Source organism: Urocitellus parryii, chromosome 6 (assembly GCF_045843805.1).
Source record: "Urocitellus parryii isolate mUroPar1 chromosome 6, mUroPar1.hap1, whole genome shotgun sequence".
Classification (NCBI taxonomy): domain Eukaryota; kingdom Metazoa; phylum Chordata; class Mammalia; order Rodentia; family Sciuridae; genus Urocitellus; species Urocitellus parryii.
Window position 1 is genome coordinate 47,176,849 of NC_135536.1, and position 18,415 is coordinate 47,195,263.

Consider the following 18,415-nt stretch of genomic DNA (forward strand, 5'->3'; position numbering starts at 1 on the left):
GTTGTGTCTGCCGAAAACTAAAAAATAAATATTAAAAAAAAAAAACTCTCTCTCTCTCAAAAAAAAATAAATAAAATAAAATGGTAGTTATGTCACTGTGCTGTCTTAAATCCTTTGCTTATCCCCCATTGCTTTCATGCAGGAAGATTTATCAGCTTTCACAGACCCCTGTAATCTGACCCCTGCATTTATTCCTACAGTATTTCTGGTACTTTCTGCTATACCTCTGCCTCAGCCACATTTGATACCTTGCAGTTTCTCAAATTCAGTGTGCTGATAAAGAACACAACATACTGTTCCTTGTCTTTGGAAACTCCCATTTGTTGCCTGGATAATTGGTCTGAAAATTGAGCTCTGCTGTCACTTGCTCTGTGAAGACTTCTCTGACCTTACTCTGAGTCTGATGGAAGCACCCCTCCTTTATGCTCCCTCTTTGCACTTGAGGTTAATTGTACCTTTAGATCTGTATCAATAACAGTCCCTGCTTAGAGACTATAAAACCTTATAGAGAAGGTTCTCAGTAATGTTGATAGATGAACTAGCCTTTTAACTTTATCAAGACCATGATTTTTAAAAATAAAATAAATAAGAGAGCTCATGTATAATGGCATAATTTGGCGTGAACATACTTTATATACAGAGATATGAAAAATTGTGCTGTGAATGGATAATTATGATTGTAATGCATTCCACTATTGTCATGTATGTAAGAAAAATAAATAAATAAAAATAATTTTTAAATGCAAAAAAAGACCATGATTGGGCTGGGGATGTGGCTCAAGCGGTAGCGCGCTCGCCTGGCATGCGTGCGGCCCGGGTTCGATCCTCAGCACCACATACCAACAAAGATGTTGTGTCCGCCGAGAACTAAAAAAAAAATAAATATTAAAAAAAAAAAAAGACCATGATTTTAAATAGATACATATACACACCCACAAGCACATTATTATACATGCATAACCAAAACAACAACAAAACAAAATCCTTGAATTTGATCCAGCCTCTAGATCCAACTACCATTTTACAGAAAAGATAGAGAACTGGAGGTTCTATTATGTGATGTCAGAGGGAGGCAATGAGCAATACCCTAAATGTGGGAAATTTTGTAAGAATAGCCACATTTCTTTTACTCTAAGGGGAAAAGGAAATGGAGGAGGAAGCCAGTACTGTGGCACACACACATAATCCCAGCTACCAGAGAGGCTGAAGGAAAAGGATCACATGTTAGAGGACAGCCTGGGCAACTTATCGAGACCCTGTCTCAAAAAATTTAGGGGCTGGGGGTGTGGCTCAATGGTAGAGTGCTTGCCTCACATATGTGAGGCACTGTGTTTGATTCTTAGCACCACATAAAAACAAATAAATAAAGATATTTGTGTCCATCTACAACTAAAAAAAATTTTTAAAAAATTAAAAGCGCTGGGATATAGCTCAGTGGTAGAGCACCCCCTGGTTCAATCCCCAGTATACTAAAAATTTTAAAAAGATGGAGGAGGAGCTTATAGAGAGTCTTAAGAAAGCTATCAAGCAATTGTAACGGACATAGCTTTTTTAGATTTTAATTTTAAATTCGGAGAAATATGACCATTGGATATTTAAAATTAAGAAATTATTAATTTTTAATTGTAATAATGATATAATTTTAATATTTAAGCCTCCTTATAGTTATTTTTGTTTGTTTGTTTTGTGATACTAGAGACTGATTGAACCTAGGAGCATTCTACCACTGAGTTTACATACCCAGCCCTTTTTATATGTGTGATACTGGAAATTGAAGCCAGGGACATTCTACCACTGAACTATATATCTCTAGCTCTATTTTTTAGAGACAGAGTCTCACAAAGTTTGCCCAGGCTGATCCTGAATTTGTGATCCTCCTGCCTTAGCCTCTCGAACAGCTAGGATTACAGGTGTGTACCACCTCGCCCAGTTTTATAGTTATCAAGAACTGGCACAGATTTTCTTATTTTTGGTAGACATCACATCTCAAAGGCTTTAGACATTTTTAAAATGTATAGTACATACAATCCCAGGAAGTACTAGAACTAGAGCCTGAAGAAGGGGAGGTAAAAAGTTGTAAGAATGGAAAAGGAAGTGATATTTGCTTTTTAGGATTACTCAGAAGTATGGCCCTCACTGGCCTCTCCCACCTCCCAGTTTTCTATTTCCTAAGCACTCCTATGCAGTTGTTTCTAACACTTATAGCCCTGCCAATTATATTTTTACCCTGAGGTCAGGAAATACTTTTTAGTAGTTTTGTGCCAAAACTAAATATGATATGTGTGAGCCTTAAAAAAAAATAAAAAAATCTTTTTCTCTACAGGAGAAAAATCGGACTAGGGTAGAAGCCAAACTAGACAATGTTTGTACCAAATATTAATCTGAAATGTTCATACTCTTCTGATTACTAGAGAATTGTACTTTAAACATCTTAAGGATGATAGCAAAATAGTATGGAATATAGAAAACAACCTAAATCAGAATTGAGTTTCTTTAAATTAGCATGTAATAGAATTATATTTTTAACATGTAAGATTGGCAAAAATTCAACTCTTACAATGTCTGTCCTTTAATTGATATATTTGGGCCCTTTATACCTTATGCTGTTCCTGATATGTTAGGGCATATGCCTGCTATTTTATTTTTTTGTTTTCTATTATCTATTTTCATTGTTTGTTTTTCTAAATTATTTTCCTGCCTTCCTATGGGTTATTTGAACTTTTCTTAGAATTCCACTTTTATTTCTCTTAGTGGGTTTTGGGGTTTTTTTCTTTTCAACTATAGCATCTTTTTTTTTTTTAAGAGAGAGAGAGTTTTTTTAATATTTATTTTTTAGTTTTTCAGCGGACACAACATCTTTATTTTATTTTTATGTGGTACTGAGGATCGAACCCAGCGCCCCGCGCATGCCAGGTGAGCGCGTTACCACTTGAGCCACATCCCCAGGATCTTTTTTAAAAAAATTTTTTAGTTGTAGATGGACACAATACCTTTATTTATTTATTTATTTTTATGTGGTGCTGAGGATCGAACCCAGTGCTTCACACATGCTAGGCAAGTGCTCTACCACAACCCCAGCCCTCATCTGTAGCATCTTTGAGTGTATCAAAGATACATGTTCTAGTTATAACTTGCATCACAGTCTACTGGTGTCATTATTTTACCTGGTATTTGCTGGGTAGATAGGGAACAGACCTTTGGTTTGTGTGGTATTTGGGTTTTGTTTGTTTGCTTGTTTATACTACATGCTTTGGCCTTTCCATTCCTTATGTCCTGAGGCCCTTAGCCAGTTTGTTTTTGTTCTGTTTTTTTAATGTATATTGTTTTAGTTGTTGATGGACCTTTATTCATGTATTTATATGTGGTGCTAAGAATCAAACCCAGTTCCTAACACATGCTGGGCAAGCACTCAGACCACTGAGCCACAATCCCAGCCCACTAGTTTGCCTTTTATCCCTAGCTTTAAAAGCCTTCTAGAGCTGGGGGTATAGCTCAGTGGTAGAGTCTTGCCTGGCATATTCAAGGCCCCAAGTTTGATCCCCAGTTCTACCAAAAAAAAAAAAAAAAAAAAAAAAAGCCTTCCCATGTTAATTTTATATATGCTGTCCGGGGGATTTAGTTGTACTTAGTAGGAGAGACAGACTGATATATAAAGTCAAGCACAATGGTGCATGCCTGTAATTCCAGCAAATCAGGAGGTCAAGGCGGGAGGATCGCAAGTTTGAGGACAGCCTTGGCAACTTAGGGAGACCCTGTATCTAAAAAAATTTAAAGAATTTGGAATGTAGCTAATGTAACTCATGATTGAGCGCCCTTGTGTACAATCCCTCTTTTTTTGGGGGGGGGGGGGAGTATGTACTATCTTCCAAATTTAATTTCTTTTTCATCTAACAGAATAAAATTGAATTTTCCTTTTCTTTGATCTTCTGAATATACCTTTGAGACTCTGACCCAACCCACTAGATCCAGCCTTGGAATTTACTCCAGAGGAAGTAGGCTTTTATAGCTGGACTGTGTTTCAGGCCATTGCTCCAGAGGAAGTAGGCTTTTATAGCTGGACTGTGTTTCAGGCCATTGCCTTTATTCTGCTCACTCATGTTTCTTTCCTGTGTCTTTTCTTTATTCTCCTTTATTTTTGTTCTTTTCTGAGAGCTGCTGTTAACCTTTTAGCCACAAGATGGTGCCCCAGAGTAGTTCAAGCTAAGTTTTTCTGCCCTTCCTTGGGCTTCCACCTTTAACCTAATATTAATAAATTCAGGGCTGTTTATCTGAACCAGGTTATAGCTGCAAGGACCCTTGTCTTTTTTGTCTCCCTAGCTGGATGGAAATTTTAAAAATCAGTAATAAAAGTATTTTGGTTTGCATTCTTTTCTGTATCTTTATAATGTTGTGGAAATGAATATGGAAAAATTTTAGAATTGTGATCCCTATTAATGAATCCACTTGCCATTTTATATCTGGGATCATTGAAAATAATTTGTAATCTTGGTATAGTTTTATAAAAAGAATAAGTGGAGCCTGATGCTGTAGCACATGCCTATAAATGCTAGCTATTTGGAAGACTGAGGCAGAAGAATCAAAAATTTGAAACCAGCCTAGATAACTTAACAAGACTCAGAGAGAGAGAGAGAGAGAGAGAGAGAGAGAGAGAGAGAGAGAGAAAGATAAGAAAAAGTAATAAGTGTTTTCTAAAATAAATGTACTTTCAATGTCTGAATCCATAAAACAAACTTTTTTAGTATAAATGCCTGCCATAGGTTCTAGATAACTCAGTTTATTTTAAACTAACTAAATAAATATGCATGCACACACTCATACACATATATGCATATATGTATATATTTAGTTATATATAAATATATGTATGTGTATTATAGTTTCCTTTTTTTTTTTATGTGTGTAAATAAAAACAACCAGACACAGCTCTGTTTAGGAATCCACTCCTGGATCTAGTGTAGCATGACCTGTGGTCAGTATTATACATTAATTTGTAATAAGAAAGCATTTTCCTCAGGCTTTCGAAGATTGAAAATTAGTAAGGGCTGTTTTCTTACCCGCTTTTCAGAAAACAGAACCTAAGCATTAAGATGACCAGGTAGAAAAATCACTCCACTTACTTGAGATTTTTCTCTTGACCCTTTTGGATGCTGGTTTTGTGTTTTTTAGCTCTTGGGTGTAGTTTCTCAACTAGCCAAACAGAATCTGCAACTGCTGGTCCTGGGCCGGAAGCACATGCTAACACAGCGTTTCCGGTGGAGAAAGGATGAGATGGAAAAAGTGCAAAAGCAAGCCAGCTGTTTTTTTGCTGATGACATGTAAGTAATGGAGATTAAAAGGTAAATTACACTAGGCTCTAGTCATCTGCTTGTGTGTTACCTGCTTTTGCAATTTTAAAATGGATGTATATGTACATACCTTATTCAAAAAAATTTTTGATGCAGCTACAAAATATAATTTCTACAACAGAAGAAACTTAAATAGATGAGGATAAAAGAGATATCAGGAAAAGAGAAATAGGAGGAAGATAAATCAGGGGTGAGATTAGGTAATATCATTTTAGGCAGTGGTCAATGCAATATAACACAAAGTAGAATGAGATTAGGTAGGGGTTAGATCAAAGGGTAATGGTTGAAGTGATCAGGAAAGACCTTTGTGAGCGGGTAAATCTGCTGGGAACATGGAATGGTAGGAAGGAAACATAAACATTTACAAAGCCACTGTACATGTGCCTATAATCCCAGCTACTCAGTAGGCTGAGGCAAGAGAATGGCAAGTTTGAGGTCAGTCTGAGTAATTTAGCAGGCCCCTGGGGAAAGGGCTGGAAATTTAGCTCACTAGTAGAGCTTCTTTGCCCTTGTGTTCAATCCCCGGTACCACCAAAAAAAAAACAAAAAACAAAAAAAACCAACAGTCCTAGGGCAGGAATAAGCTTAATTTTTTTTTTTTTTTAAAGAGAGAGAATGAGAGAGAGAGAGAATTTTTTAATATTTATTTTTTAGTTTTTGATGGACACAACATCTTTGTTTGTATGTGGTGCTTAGGATCCAACCCAGGCCGCACGCATGCCAGGGGAGCGCGCTACCACTTGAGCCACATCCCCAGCCCTAAACTTAGATTTTTGTTTGGTACTAGGGATTAAATCTGGAGATGTTTTGACACTGAGATACATCCCCAGCTCTTTTTATTTTATGTTGAGATAGGGTCTCACTGAGTTGCTGAGGTTGGCCTCAAATTTGCAATTCTCCTGCCTCAATCTTCTGAGTTGCTGGAATTACAGGTGTACACACTGCACCCTGCAAAATTGGCATTTATGAATAAAGTAAGAGGACCATGTGAACTGGCTGGAACAGCAACAGGGGAATTATTTAAGTTTTGAGATAATAGAAAAGTCAGGGACCACATTACAGAGGATCTTATGGGTCCTGGTAGATATACAAGGGGCTTAGATTTTATCCTGAATATAAAGAGAAATTTGCTACTGAGCCATAGCTTCTTATGAAGCCAAAAAAATATGGGGAACATGGTCAGTAAAAAAAAAAAAAAAAAATGTAGACTGTCCATGAAGTAAAAATAAAGCAGCTAACCAGGAGGAGTACAAATCTTCAATAGTACATATGAACTTTTAATGTGCATTTAGGTTTTCATACTAGTTAGGCTAATAACAAAAATTTATTTCTCACTTTGCTTTGGATGATGATTATGTGTGTGCCTCAGCCCTAAGCCTAGGTTTCATTAGTTCCAATGTGATAGCCTCCAGGTTTGTTAGTATTCCCCAAAGTATTTATTCCTAAAAAGGTAAAATGACTCTCTTTGCATGAAGCAGGAGGCCAACTCCTCATCTGAATTCCAAACCAAGTCCCTTTTTTTCTTTTGCTAGGCAAAGGAGCTTCCATTTCTCCAAAAGAAGACCAGATCCTCTTCATGCAGTCACTGTAGGCAACATTAGTAGTCATTAGGAGTGCATGCTTGGTTCAGATTATAGCCCTACCACTTCCCATCTGGGAGAGGTATTCCTTTCTCTGGGTCTTCCTTTCTTCATATGTAATCTTCATGATATTGGGAAGGTTATTTGAGACAGTACTTATAAATTATACATGTTAAACTGTTTGTACAGTACAAAATACATGGAAAGCATATATCTTAGTTGCTGTCATCATCATTATTATTTTTCTTTTTTTAAGAATTTTTTTTGTAGTTATAGATGGACAGCATGCCTTTATTTGTTCAGTTTTTTATGCAGTGCTAAGGATCGAACCCAGCACCTCACACATGCTAAGCAAGTGCTCTGACACTGAGCTACAGTCCTAGCCCATCATTATTATTTTTCTTGTTTGAAAGAATTGGATAAATGCAGTATTATAACCAAGAAGTCTGTTGGAAGTTAGTCTCACTATTTGGTTTTGCAGCAGGTGTTTACAGTACCAGCTGAAGTTCCAAACTCAGTTGTAAAGGCTGATTCACTGACCTTCTGTGTCTCTGAATTTGAATATTTAATTTTTTAAAATTTTTTGTTATTTTTAGTTTTACCTGACAGTAGAATGTATTTTGACATATTATACATATATGGCATATATGGTTTTAAGCTTCCCATTCTTGTGATTGTACATGATGTGGAGTTACACTGGTCACGTATTCATATATGAACATAGGAAAGTTATGTCCAATTCATCTACTATCTTTCCTATACACCCTCTTCCCTTCATTCCCCTTTGTGAATATTTAATTTTTTAATATGTCTCTAATTTCTACTAATGTACCAAAGAAGCCTTTTCAAACATAAAGTAGAAAAATAGTATGTACAGTGAATTCCCATGTAATTCTCACCCACCTCCAATAATTACCATCATTTTGCTAATCTTGTTCCATACATCTCCCAACATTTTCTTTTTGTGTTTTTTTTTCCCAATCTGTCCCCCCCCCCCCCCCGCCGGGGATTTTTACAGCAGATTCCAGTCATTTCACTTGAACTCCTTTAGTGTAAGGTGAATTTTAAGTGGTCCTATTTGGGTCTTTTAAATTAAGGCAAAAAGCATCCATATCGCAGGTTAGTCCGAATTTACTGAGCCAAGGTAGTTATTGCCACACACATGAAAAGTAAGTGCTAAGTTTGACAATCTGTTGGATACTCTGAATCACTGGTTCTTCTCAAAGCAGGAGTCATCATCCAGTGCTGATCCTAGTGACTGCCCACAAGCTGCTTTGAGATAACAGTTTCAGATTTGGGACTAGCCAGTTATTTGGTGGCTTACAAAGAAAGTGTCATCTTGTCCTAGTACTATTTTGGATGTTTCTTGAATTTGAGTGAGGAAAAATTTAAAAACTGTGTACTTTGTGGTAAGTGAGGCAAATAGGAAAAATGTCCACAAAGAACCAGCTTTTAAGTGTAAAAAGAAAATTGTTAGCCCCATTGAGTTGAAAGAGTCCCAGACACTACTATCCTCTCCCCTCAGCTTTCCGTGTGGATTCTAGATAGTATTGCTTACCAGCTAAGGACTTCCAGGTGGTTTATTAAGTATCACTGAGATTATGTCTGTCAGGAATTCAGAGGCACCTCTAAGAAAAGTAGGAAAATAAGTAAAATGCTTGGTGAAAAATGCTGTCCTCTGTCTCCTGGGGTGTATTTGATTCTGTCCTTTCTTATGACTGGTTCAGCTCAGAAGATGATCCATTCCTTCTATATGCCACACTGAATTCGGGGAATCACTGCAAGTTTATCACAAAAGACCTAATGCGGGACCACAAGGCCTGTCTAGCTGATATCAAGACCCAACGTCTATTCTTTAAGTGGCAGCAAGGACATCAGTTGGCAATTATAAATAGGTTTCCAGGATCAAAAATAACCTTTCAGGTATGTATCTGTTCTCTATGTACAATGTTAACAAAGTCAAACATATAGTAAGAATGTAGCATTGTTTAAAAAAGTGTTGTAATTAATTGAAAGCTCTAGATGCTTTGTTGTTGTTTTACTCTGGTATTTGCTGTTTGCTAATTCCTGGAAACAGAGCGTCTGTCAGAGCAAAAGTTCTTGTAGGTCATCCCCCAAATTAACTGATATATTGAAACACCTGGGATGCCATTTGTTGTGACTTTAATTTTGTAATCAATTATGACTTCTTACATGGGTTTTTCATTTCCCTATTTATTTGCAATGACTCAAAATTCTTTTTTGTGGGGGTTACTGGGGATCAAACCCAGGGGCATTTAACCACTGAGCCATATCCCCAGCCCTTTTTTTGCATTTTATTTAGAGACAGGGTCTCACTGAGTTGGTTAAGGCCTTGTTATGTTGCTAAAGCTGGCTTTGAACTCTCAGTCCTACCTCAGCCTCCTGAGTTGCTGGGATTACAGGCATGCACCACCACACCCAGCTTCAAAATTCTTATCCCTACATTTGTCATACTTTTACTTTTGCTGAGTAACTAATTTTTCCTGTTTAAAATCATTTCTGAGGCAGTTTAGATACTTATAGCACAGAAATGCCTGTTGTGAAAGCAAAGGGAAAAAAATCCAAAGGAGAATTATTACAGAAAAATATATTGGTTAGAAATGGTGGCATGTTCCTGTAATCCCAGTAACTCGGGCAGCTGAGGCAAGAGGACCACAAGTTTGAGGCCAGCTTCAGCAATTTAGTGAGACCCTATCTCAAAATAAAATATAAAAAGGGCTGGGAGCCAGGCGCAGTGGCTCACGCCTGTAATCCCAGCAGCTCAGGAGGCTGAGATAGGAGGATCACAAGTTCAAAACCAGCCTCAGCAACAGCGAGGCACTAGGCAGCTCAGTGAGACCCTAAATAAGGCTGGGGATGTGGCTCAGTGGTTGAGTGCCTCTGACTTCAAGCCCCGGTACACCCCCCTCCAAAAAAGGCCAGGAATGTAGCTCAGAGGTAGAATGAGTGTTCAAGCCCCACTCCAAAAAAAAAAAAAAAAAAAGGAGAGAAAAGAATAAAGAGAAATACATTGGCCCGTTGTTCTGATGGTCAAAAATCATAAAAATCAGGAGATGTGGGACAAAAAAAATGCAAGGTTTCAGTTAGATAGTAGGAGTTTATGAAATTTATTGTACGATATGATGATTGACTATTGTTAACAACAACACATTCTTTTTTGTGTGTGTATATGATACTGGGGGTTTAATCCAAGGATAATCTACCACTGAATTATACCCCCAGCCTTTAAAAAATATTCTATTTTGAGATAGGGTCTCACTAAATTGCCTAGTCTTGCACTTGCAATCCTCCTATCTCAGTCTCCCGAGTGGCTAGGATTACCTTTGTGTGCCACCACACCTGGCACATCATATTAGATCCTTGAAAATTGCTAATAGATTTTTAAGTGTTCTCACTACAAAAAGTGATAAATAGATAATTCATATGTTAATTAGCTTGATGTGGCCATTCCCCAATGTGGAAGTATTTCAAAACACTGCTATATACAATAATTTTTATTTGTAAATTTTAAAAATACATAAAAATTTATAAAACAACAAGTTTACAGGAAATAAGTATCAAATACTTACCACAGAGACTCAGTCAGTAAAATCAGGGCTGTATTATGAGAAAGATACAGGACAACTGACCTGATTTCCTCTGAAATCAACAAACAACAACAAAAAGAAAAGCAGGTGTAAGAAAAACAGAGGTGGGATGGGAAAAATTGCCTCTAGATTGAAAGAGAAATAAGAGGTATCTCACTGTCACAATGTAATTACCTTAGTTTAATTTCTATTCAAACAAATCATGAAATATATGTACATATAATAATCAGGAAAATATAAGCAGTAGAAATTTGATGATATTAAGAATTTATTTATTTATTTATTTTTTAAGAGAGAGAATTTTTTTAATATTTATTTTTTAGTTTTCTGTGTACATTCTTCTGTGTGTGTGTGTGTGTGTGTGTGTGTGTGTTGAGATTGAAAACAGGACCTTGTACATGCTAAGCATATGATATGATATGCCTTATCACTGAGCTATATCTCCAGCCAGTTATTATTACTTCTTAAATGTAATAATTTTATTGATCTTACACTTACAAAAATAAATCCTTATCTTTTGGAGCTATACAATGAAGTAATACAGAAGAAATGATATCTGAAATTTGCTTCCAAATAATTTTGGCTGTAGAGGGATATGGCAAGGAAGTTGGTAAGGTATGGATAAAATAAGATTAGTTGTAAGTTGATAATGATTGAAGCTGAGTATGTGGGAGTTCATTATGCTATTTCTCTATCTTCATATATTTGAAAATTTTCCCTAATATCAATCTTCCAACATTCATCATCACTGAATTAGCTGCTCTTTGAAAATCCATTGTTAAGACAGTGACTACTCTTCCAAAGTAAATTGAGAAGTTGTCTGAAAAGAAAGGGAAATAGCTGGGTAGCCCTTTATCATTATTCTCAATGTTTGTTTCTCTTTTTAATTCAACAGCATATTCTCACCTATGACACAGTTGTGCAAACAACTGGAGACTCCTGGCACATACCATATGATGAAGACCTGGTGGAAAGATATTCCTATGAAGTGCCAACCAAATGGCTTTGTCTTCACCGAAAGACATAAAGACTCTTACCCCTATGCTAAATTTGTGTTTGGTGCCCTCCTTTGTTAGCATCAGAGCTCTGGTGTTTTTATTGTTTTGTGGGGTTTTTTAGCACTGGGATTAGACCCAGAGGCACTCTACCACTGAGATACATCCCCAGCCTTTTTTGTTTTTTATTTTGAGATAGGGTCTCACTAAGTTGAGAGCCTCAGCCTCCTAAGATGAGGGGAGTGCCCGGCAGCTTCAGAGCTGTTTAATGCTCACTTAGAGCATTGCCTCTGTCCTGAAGATAAAAGGGTTTTATTAATACTGTTTGGTTCTATTGGTTTATGTCAATACATTGTTATTTTAAGTAAATGATACATAATATCTTTTCTAATTAGCTGCATTTTTTCCACTAACATTTGCTTTTGGAGGCTTATCCAGAATTGAGGAACTTAATGAAGCCTAAACCATGGGGTCAGCTATTCCACTTAGCTTGGAGGACAGATAGTTCTTCTAGTATCCATTTTGCTGCTTCTGACTTCACCTTCCATTCCCACCAATTATTTCTTCTTCATTTAATTAAGTTAATTAAAATAATTATTTTAAAATAAATGCTTTTTTAAATAATTATTTTTGTGGGTCTGGGGGTCAAACCCATGGCCTCTTATATGCTATGCAAGCACTCTATCACTAAGCTATATTTCCAGCCCTTTTGTTCGTGCTATAATCCAAATTATAAGCCCTTTTCCAAATTGGTTTCAATATTTTATGAAAAATAATATTTTTAATTGCTTTAATTTTTTAAATACATAACAACAGAATGCATCACAATTCTTATTACACATGTAGAACACAATTTTTTATATCTCTGTATATAAAGTATGTTCACACTAATTTGTGTCTTCATACATGTACTTTGGATAATGATGTCCATCACATTCCACCATCATTGCTAACCTCCTGCCCTCTTCCTTCCTCCCCCACCCCTCTGCCCTATCTAGAGTTCGTCTATTCCTCCCATGCTCCCTCTCCCTACCCCACTATGAGTCAGTCACCTTATATCAGAGAAAACATTTGCCATTTGTTTTCTTGAGATTGGCTAACTTCACTTAGCATTATCTTCTCTAACTCCATCCATTTACCTGTTAATGCCATGATTTTATTCTCTTTCATTGCTGAATAATATTCCATTGTGTATATATGCCACATTTTTTAATCCATTCATCTACTGAAGGGCACCTAGGTTGGTTCCACAGTTTAGCTATTGTGAATTGTGCTGCTATAAACATTGATGTGGCTATGTCTCTGTAGTATGCTGTTTTTAAATCCTTTGGGTATAGACCAAGGAGAGGGATGGCTGGGTCAAATGGTGGTTCCATTCCCAGTTTTCCAAGGATTCTCCATATTGCTTTCCATATTGGCTACACCAATTTGCAGTCCCACCAGCAATGTATGAGTGTGCCTTTTCCCCCACATCCTCGCCAACACGTTGTTTGTCTTCGTAATAGCTGCCATTCTGACTGGAGTGAAATGGTATCTTAGAGTAGTTTTTATTTGCATTTCTCTAATTACTAGAGATGATGAATATTTTTTCATATATTTGTTGATTGATTGAATATCCTCTTCTGAGAAGTTTCTATTCATGTCCTTGGCCCATTTATTGTTTTTTTGTGTGTGTGTGTGTGTGTGTGTGTTTATCTTTTTGAGTTCTTTATATACCCTAGAAATTAGTGCTCTATCTGTGTGAGGGGTAAAAATTTGCTCCTAAGATGTAGGCTCTCTATTCACCTCACAGATTGTTTCTTTTGCTGAGAAGAAACTTTTTAGTTTGAGTCCATCCCATTTATTGATTATTGGTTTTAATTCTTGCACTATAGGAATCTTATTAAGGAAGTTGGGGCTTAATCCTACATGATGAAGATTAGGGCCTACTTTTTCTTCTATTAGATGGAGAGTCTCTGGTTTAATTCCTAAGTCCTTGATCCTCTTTGAGTTCTGTTTTGTGCATGTTGAAAGATAGGGGTTTAATTTCATTTTGTTGCATATGGATTTCCAGTTTTCCCAGCACCATTCATTGAAGAGGCTGATTTCTCTCCAATGCATGTTTTTGGTGCCTTTGTTTAATATAAGTTAATTGTAATTTTGTGGGTTAGTCTCTGCATCCTCTATTCTGTACCATTGGTCTACCAGTCTGTTTTGATACCAATACCATGTTGTTTTTGTTACTATTGCTCTGTAGTATAGTTTAAGGTCTGATATAGTGAAGCCACCTGCTTCACTCTTCCTGCTAAGGATTGCTTTAGCTATTCTGGATCTCTTATTTTTCCAGATGAATTTCACGATTGCTTTTTCTATTTCTATGAGGAATGCCATTGAGATTTTGATCGGAATTGCATTAAATCTGTATAGTGCTTTTGGTAGTATGGTCATTTTAATAATATTAATTCTGCCTATCCAAGAGCAAGGTAGATCTTTCTATTTTCTAAGATCTTTTTTGATTCTTTAGGGTTTTCTTTAGGGTTCTGTAGTTTTCATTGTATAGATCTCACCTCTCTTGTTGATTCCCAAATTTTTGTTGTTTTTTTTTTTTTTTGATGCTATTGTAAATGGGGTAGCTTTCCTCATTTCCCTCTCAGAGGATTTGTCACTTATGTACAGAAATGCCTTTGATTTATGGGTGTTGATTTTATAAACTGTTACTTTGCTGAATTCATTTATTCTATAAGTTTTCTGGTGGAGCTTTTGGATCTTATAGGTATAGAATCATATCGTCAGCAAATAGTGCTAATTTAAGTTCTTCTTTTCCTATATATATCCCTTTAATTTCTTTCATCTGTCTAATTGCTCTGGCCAGTGTTTCAAGAACTATGTTAAATAGAAGTGGTGAAAGAGGGCATCACAGTCTTATTCCAGTTTTTAGAGGGAGTGCCTTCAATTTTTCTCCATTTACAATGATGTTGGTCGGGGGCTTAGCATGGATAGCCTTTATTATGTTGAGATATGTTCCTGTTATGCCTAGTTTTTCTTGTGTTTTGAACATGAAGGGGTACTGTCAAATGCTTTTTCTGCGTCTATTGAGATGATCATATGATTCTTATCTTGAGTCTGTTAATGTGATGAATTACATTTATTGATTTTCTTATGTTGAACCAACATTTCATCCCTGGGATGAATCCCCCTTGATCATGATGCATGATCTTTTTGATATGTTTTTGTATTCGATTTGCCAAAATTTTATTGAGAATTTTTGCATCTGTGTTCATTAAAGATATTTGGTCTGAAGTTTTCTTTCTTTCATGTGTCTTTGCCTGGTTTTGGAATCAGGTTGATATTGGCCTCATAGAATGAGTTTGGAAGTGCTGCCTCTTTTTCTATTTCCTGAAATAAATTGAAGAGTACTGGTATTAGTTCTTCTTTAACGGTCTTGTAGAACTCGTCTGTGTATCCATCCAGTCCTCGGCTTTTCTTGGTTGGTAGGCTTCTGATGGCGTCTTCGTCTTCTATTTCATTGCTTGGTATTGGTTTGTTTAAATTTTGTATATCTTCCTGATTCAATCTGGGCAAGTTGTATGACTTAAGAAATTTATCGATGCCTTCAATATCTTCTATTTTATTGGAGTATAAGTTTTCATAGTAATTTCTAATTATCCTCTGTGTTTCTGTAGTGTCTGTTGTGATGTTACCTTTTTCATCACATATGCTGGTAATTTGAGTTCTCTCTCTCCTTCTCTTCGTTAGCGTAGATAAGGGTCTGTCAACTTTATTTATTTTTTCAAAGAACTAACTTTTTGTTTTGACAATTTTTCAATTGTTTCTTCTTCGATTTCATTGATTTCAGCTCGAATTTTAATTATTTTTTGCCTTCTACTTTTGCTGTTGATTTGTTTTTCTTTTTCTAGGGCTTTGAGATGTAATGTGAGGTCATTTGTTTGTTGACTTTTTCTTCTTTTAAGGAATGAACTCCATGTAGTGCACTTGCCTCTTAGAACTGCTTTCATAGTGTTCCAGAGATTTTGATATGTTGTGTCTATGTTCTCATTTACCTCTAAGAATTTTTTAATCTCCTCTTTGATGTCTTCTGCTACCCATTGTTCATTCAGTAGCATATTGTTTAGTCTCCAGGTGTTGGAGTAATTTTTATTTTTTATTTTGTCATTGATTTTCAATTTCATTCCATTATGATCTGATAAAATGCATCGTAGTATCTCTACTATTTTGTACTTGCAAAGAGTTGCTTTGCGACACAGTGTATGGTCTGTTTTAGAGAAGGATCCATGTGCTGCTGAGAAGAAAGTGTATCCACTTGAAGCAGGTTGAAATATTTTTCAACTTTTGTTTCAAAGATCTATCCAGTGCTGAGAGAGATGTGTTAAAGTCACCCAAGATTATTGTGTTGTGATCAATTCTTCTTGAACTTGAGAAGAATTTGTTTGATGAACACAGTTGCACCATTGTTTGGGGCATATATATTTATGATTGCAATGTCTTGTTGGTGTATGGTTCCCTTGAGCAGTATGTAATGTCCATCTTTATCCTTTTTGATTAACTTTGGCTTGAAGTCTACTTTATTTGATACGAGGATGGAAACCACTGTTTACTTCCACAGTCCATGTGAGTGGTATGATTTTTTTCCAACCGTTCACCTTCAATCTGTGTATGTCTTTTCCTATCAGATGAGTCTCCTGGAGGAAGCATATTGTTGGGTCTTTTTTAATCCAATCTGCTAGCCTGTGTCTTTTGATTGGTAAATTTAAGCCATTAACATTCAGGGTTACTATTGAGACATGGTTTGTATTCCCAGCCATATTTGTTTATTTTTGTTATTTAACTTGATTTTCCTCTTTGATTAGTTTTTCCTACCTCCCTCTGCTGATTTTCATTGTTGTTTTTTGTTTCCTCTTCATGGAATATTTTTCCAAGGATATTTTGTAGTGTCAGTTTTCTAGCTATAAATTCTTTTAACTTTTGTGTATCATGGAAGGTTTTTATTTCATCTTCAAATCTAAAGCTTAATTTTGCTGGATACAAGATTCTTGGTTGGCACCCATTTTCTTTCAGAGCTTGATATATATATTGTTCCAGGATCTTCTAGCTTTCAGGGTTTGTGTTGAAAAATCTGCCATTATCCTAATTGGTTTTCCCCTATATGTAATCTGATTCTTTTTTCTTGTGGCTTTTAAAATTCTCTCCTTATTCTGTATGTCAGACATTTTCATTATTATGTACCTTGGTGTGGATCTGTTGTGATTTTGTACATTCGGCATCCTGTAGGCTTCTTGAATTTGGATTTCCAATTCATCCTTCATGTTTGGAAAGTTTTCTGCTATTACTTCATTGAATAGATTGTTCATTCCTTTGGTTTGGACCTCTATGCCTTCCTCTATCCAAATAACTCTTAAATTTGGTCTTTTTATGCTATCCCATATTTCTTGAATGTTCTGCTCATGGTTTCTTACCATTATCACTGTGTGGTCTAATTTCTTTTCAAGATTATACATTTTGTCTTCATTGTCTGATGTCCTATCTTCCAAGTGGTCCACTCTGTTGGTGATGCTTTCATTTGAGCCTTTAATTTGGTTTATTGTTTCTTTCATTTCAAGGATTTCTGGGTTTTGTTTGTTTGTTTGTTTGTTTTGTTTTGTTTTTTTAGAACCTCAATCTCCCTGTTAAGATTATCTTTTGCTTCCTGTATTTGTTTATGTAGCTCCCTGTTGAAGTGATCTTTCACTGCCTGTATTTGCTCTCTTATATTTTCCTTGAGTTCACAGAACATTTTAACTGTGTACATCCTAAACTCCTCTTCTTTGTCATTTTTCTGCTGTGGCTGCAAATGATTCTAATGATGTGTTGTCTTCATGTGTTTGGGGCACTTTCTTCCCTTGTCTTTTCATATTGCTCATGTGTCTTCCCTTCCAGCTCTGTGGGTCCAGATTGTTATTGTTTTTACCCTATAAGTTTGTAGTATTCTTGTAAGGTTCCAAGACCTCTCCTTTGTGGGGAAGAACAATGTTAATAGATCCCAATATCAACAATATACTGAACAATTTGTTGTTATTAAGATGTTTATAGTTTAGTCTCAATGTACAGAAATGTTGGATTCACAATTATTATCTAAAATATTGATTATATTTTAGATAATGTAATAGTTTTGTAAAAAGGTTTACAGTTTCTGATGATGGACAATATACTGGGGGTGGGGCATAGGACGATATGATGAGGAGGTAGGATGTGAGGATATAGAGTTAATAAGTGTGAAGGAGAAATCTAATGAAGAGGGTTAGTAGCAAGAGAATAGACAGGAAGTAATTTAGGGTAGGCAAGTACGTGGGATGACGGTAGAGTACATAAAACAAAACACACATGTATTTAGAAAAATACAGATGTTAAAACAGTAAAATTTGAAGGGGGAAAGAAAAATGAAAGAAGAAAAATAAGGGCATATACAACACCTCTATATTATTCAGATGACTCAGTCCTCAAAGTCCTATATCATGCAAAGTTCTTGGTTTCACATATGTTGGGGATGTGAGGGCTGGAGGATAGAGGGGTAGAAGAGAAAAAACAAACAAAAAATTTGAAGGTAGAAACCAGGGTTGTAGTTACCTTTAGAGATCCATATCTTTCCTTCTTCTCTTCTCATCCAATAGATGGGGTCATCTTTTGTAAGCTGTTGTTTCTGCCCACTGGATGGTGGAGATAACCTGGGTGGGAAGACTGGTCCAGGCACAGGGAGCCTGGATGCAGGGAGTGGCACCTGACAGTCCCTGTGGGGAGACTGCACCTCACTCGTCTCTTTTGGGGACCACTTGTATGACTTGAGCGCCTGGTAGTATCTCCCTCTCTTGCCTGGAGATTTCCCAGTTCCTGGTCTCTCTGTTAGGCTCCAAACT

The 18,415-nt window shown here is 36.3% G+C and overlaps 1 protein-coding gene across 3 annotated transcripts in view; it reads left to right on the forward strand.

Moving 5' to 3' along the window:
* The window catches only part of Prorp (protein only RNase P catalytic subunit), a 146,951-nt gene extending 134,876 nt beyond the window's left edge, over positions 1-12,075 (forward strand). For all 3 annotated transcript variants that reach the window (XM_026413718.2, XM_077799604.1, XM_026413716.2), the window contains exons 6-8: positions 5,167-5,315; positions 8,653-8,848; positions 11,429-12,075. In XM_026413718.2, the coding sequence (XP_026269503.1) occupies positions 5,167-5,315; positions 8,653-8,848; positions 11,429-11,560 (477 nt within the window). In that variant the 3' untranslated portion in view covers positions 11,561-12,075. The remainder of the gene's footprint in view (positions 1-5,166; positions 5,316-8,652; positions 8,849-11,428) is intronic.
* Positions 12,076-18,415: the final 6,340 nt, after the last annotated feature.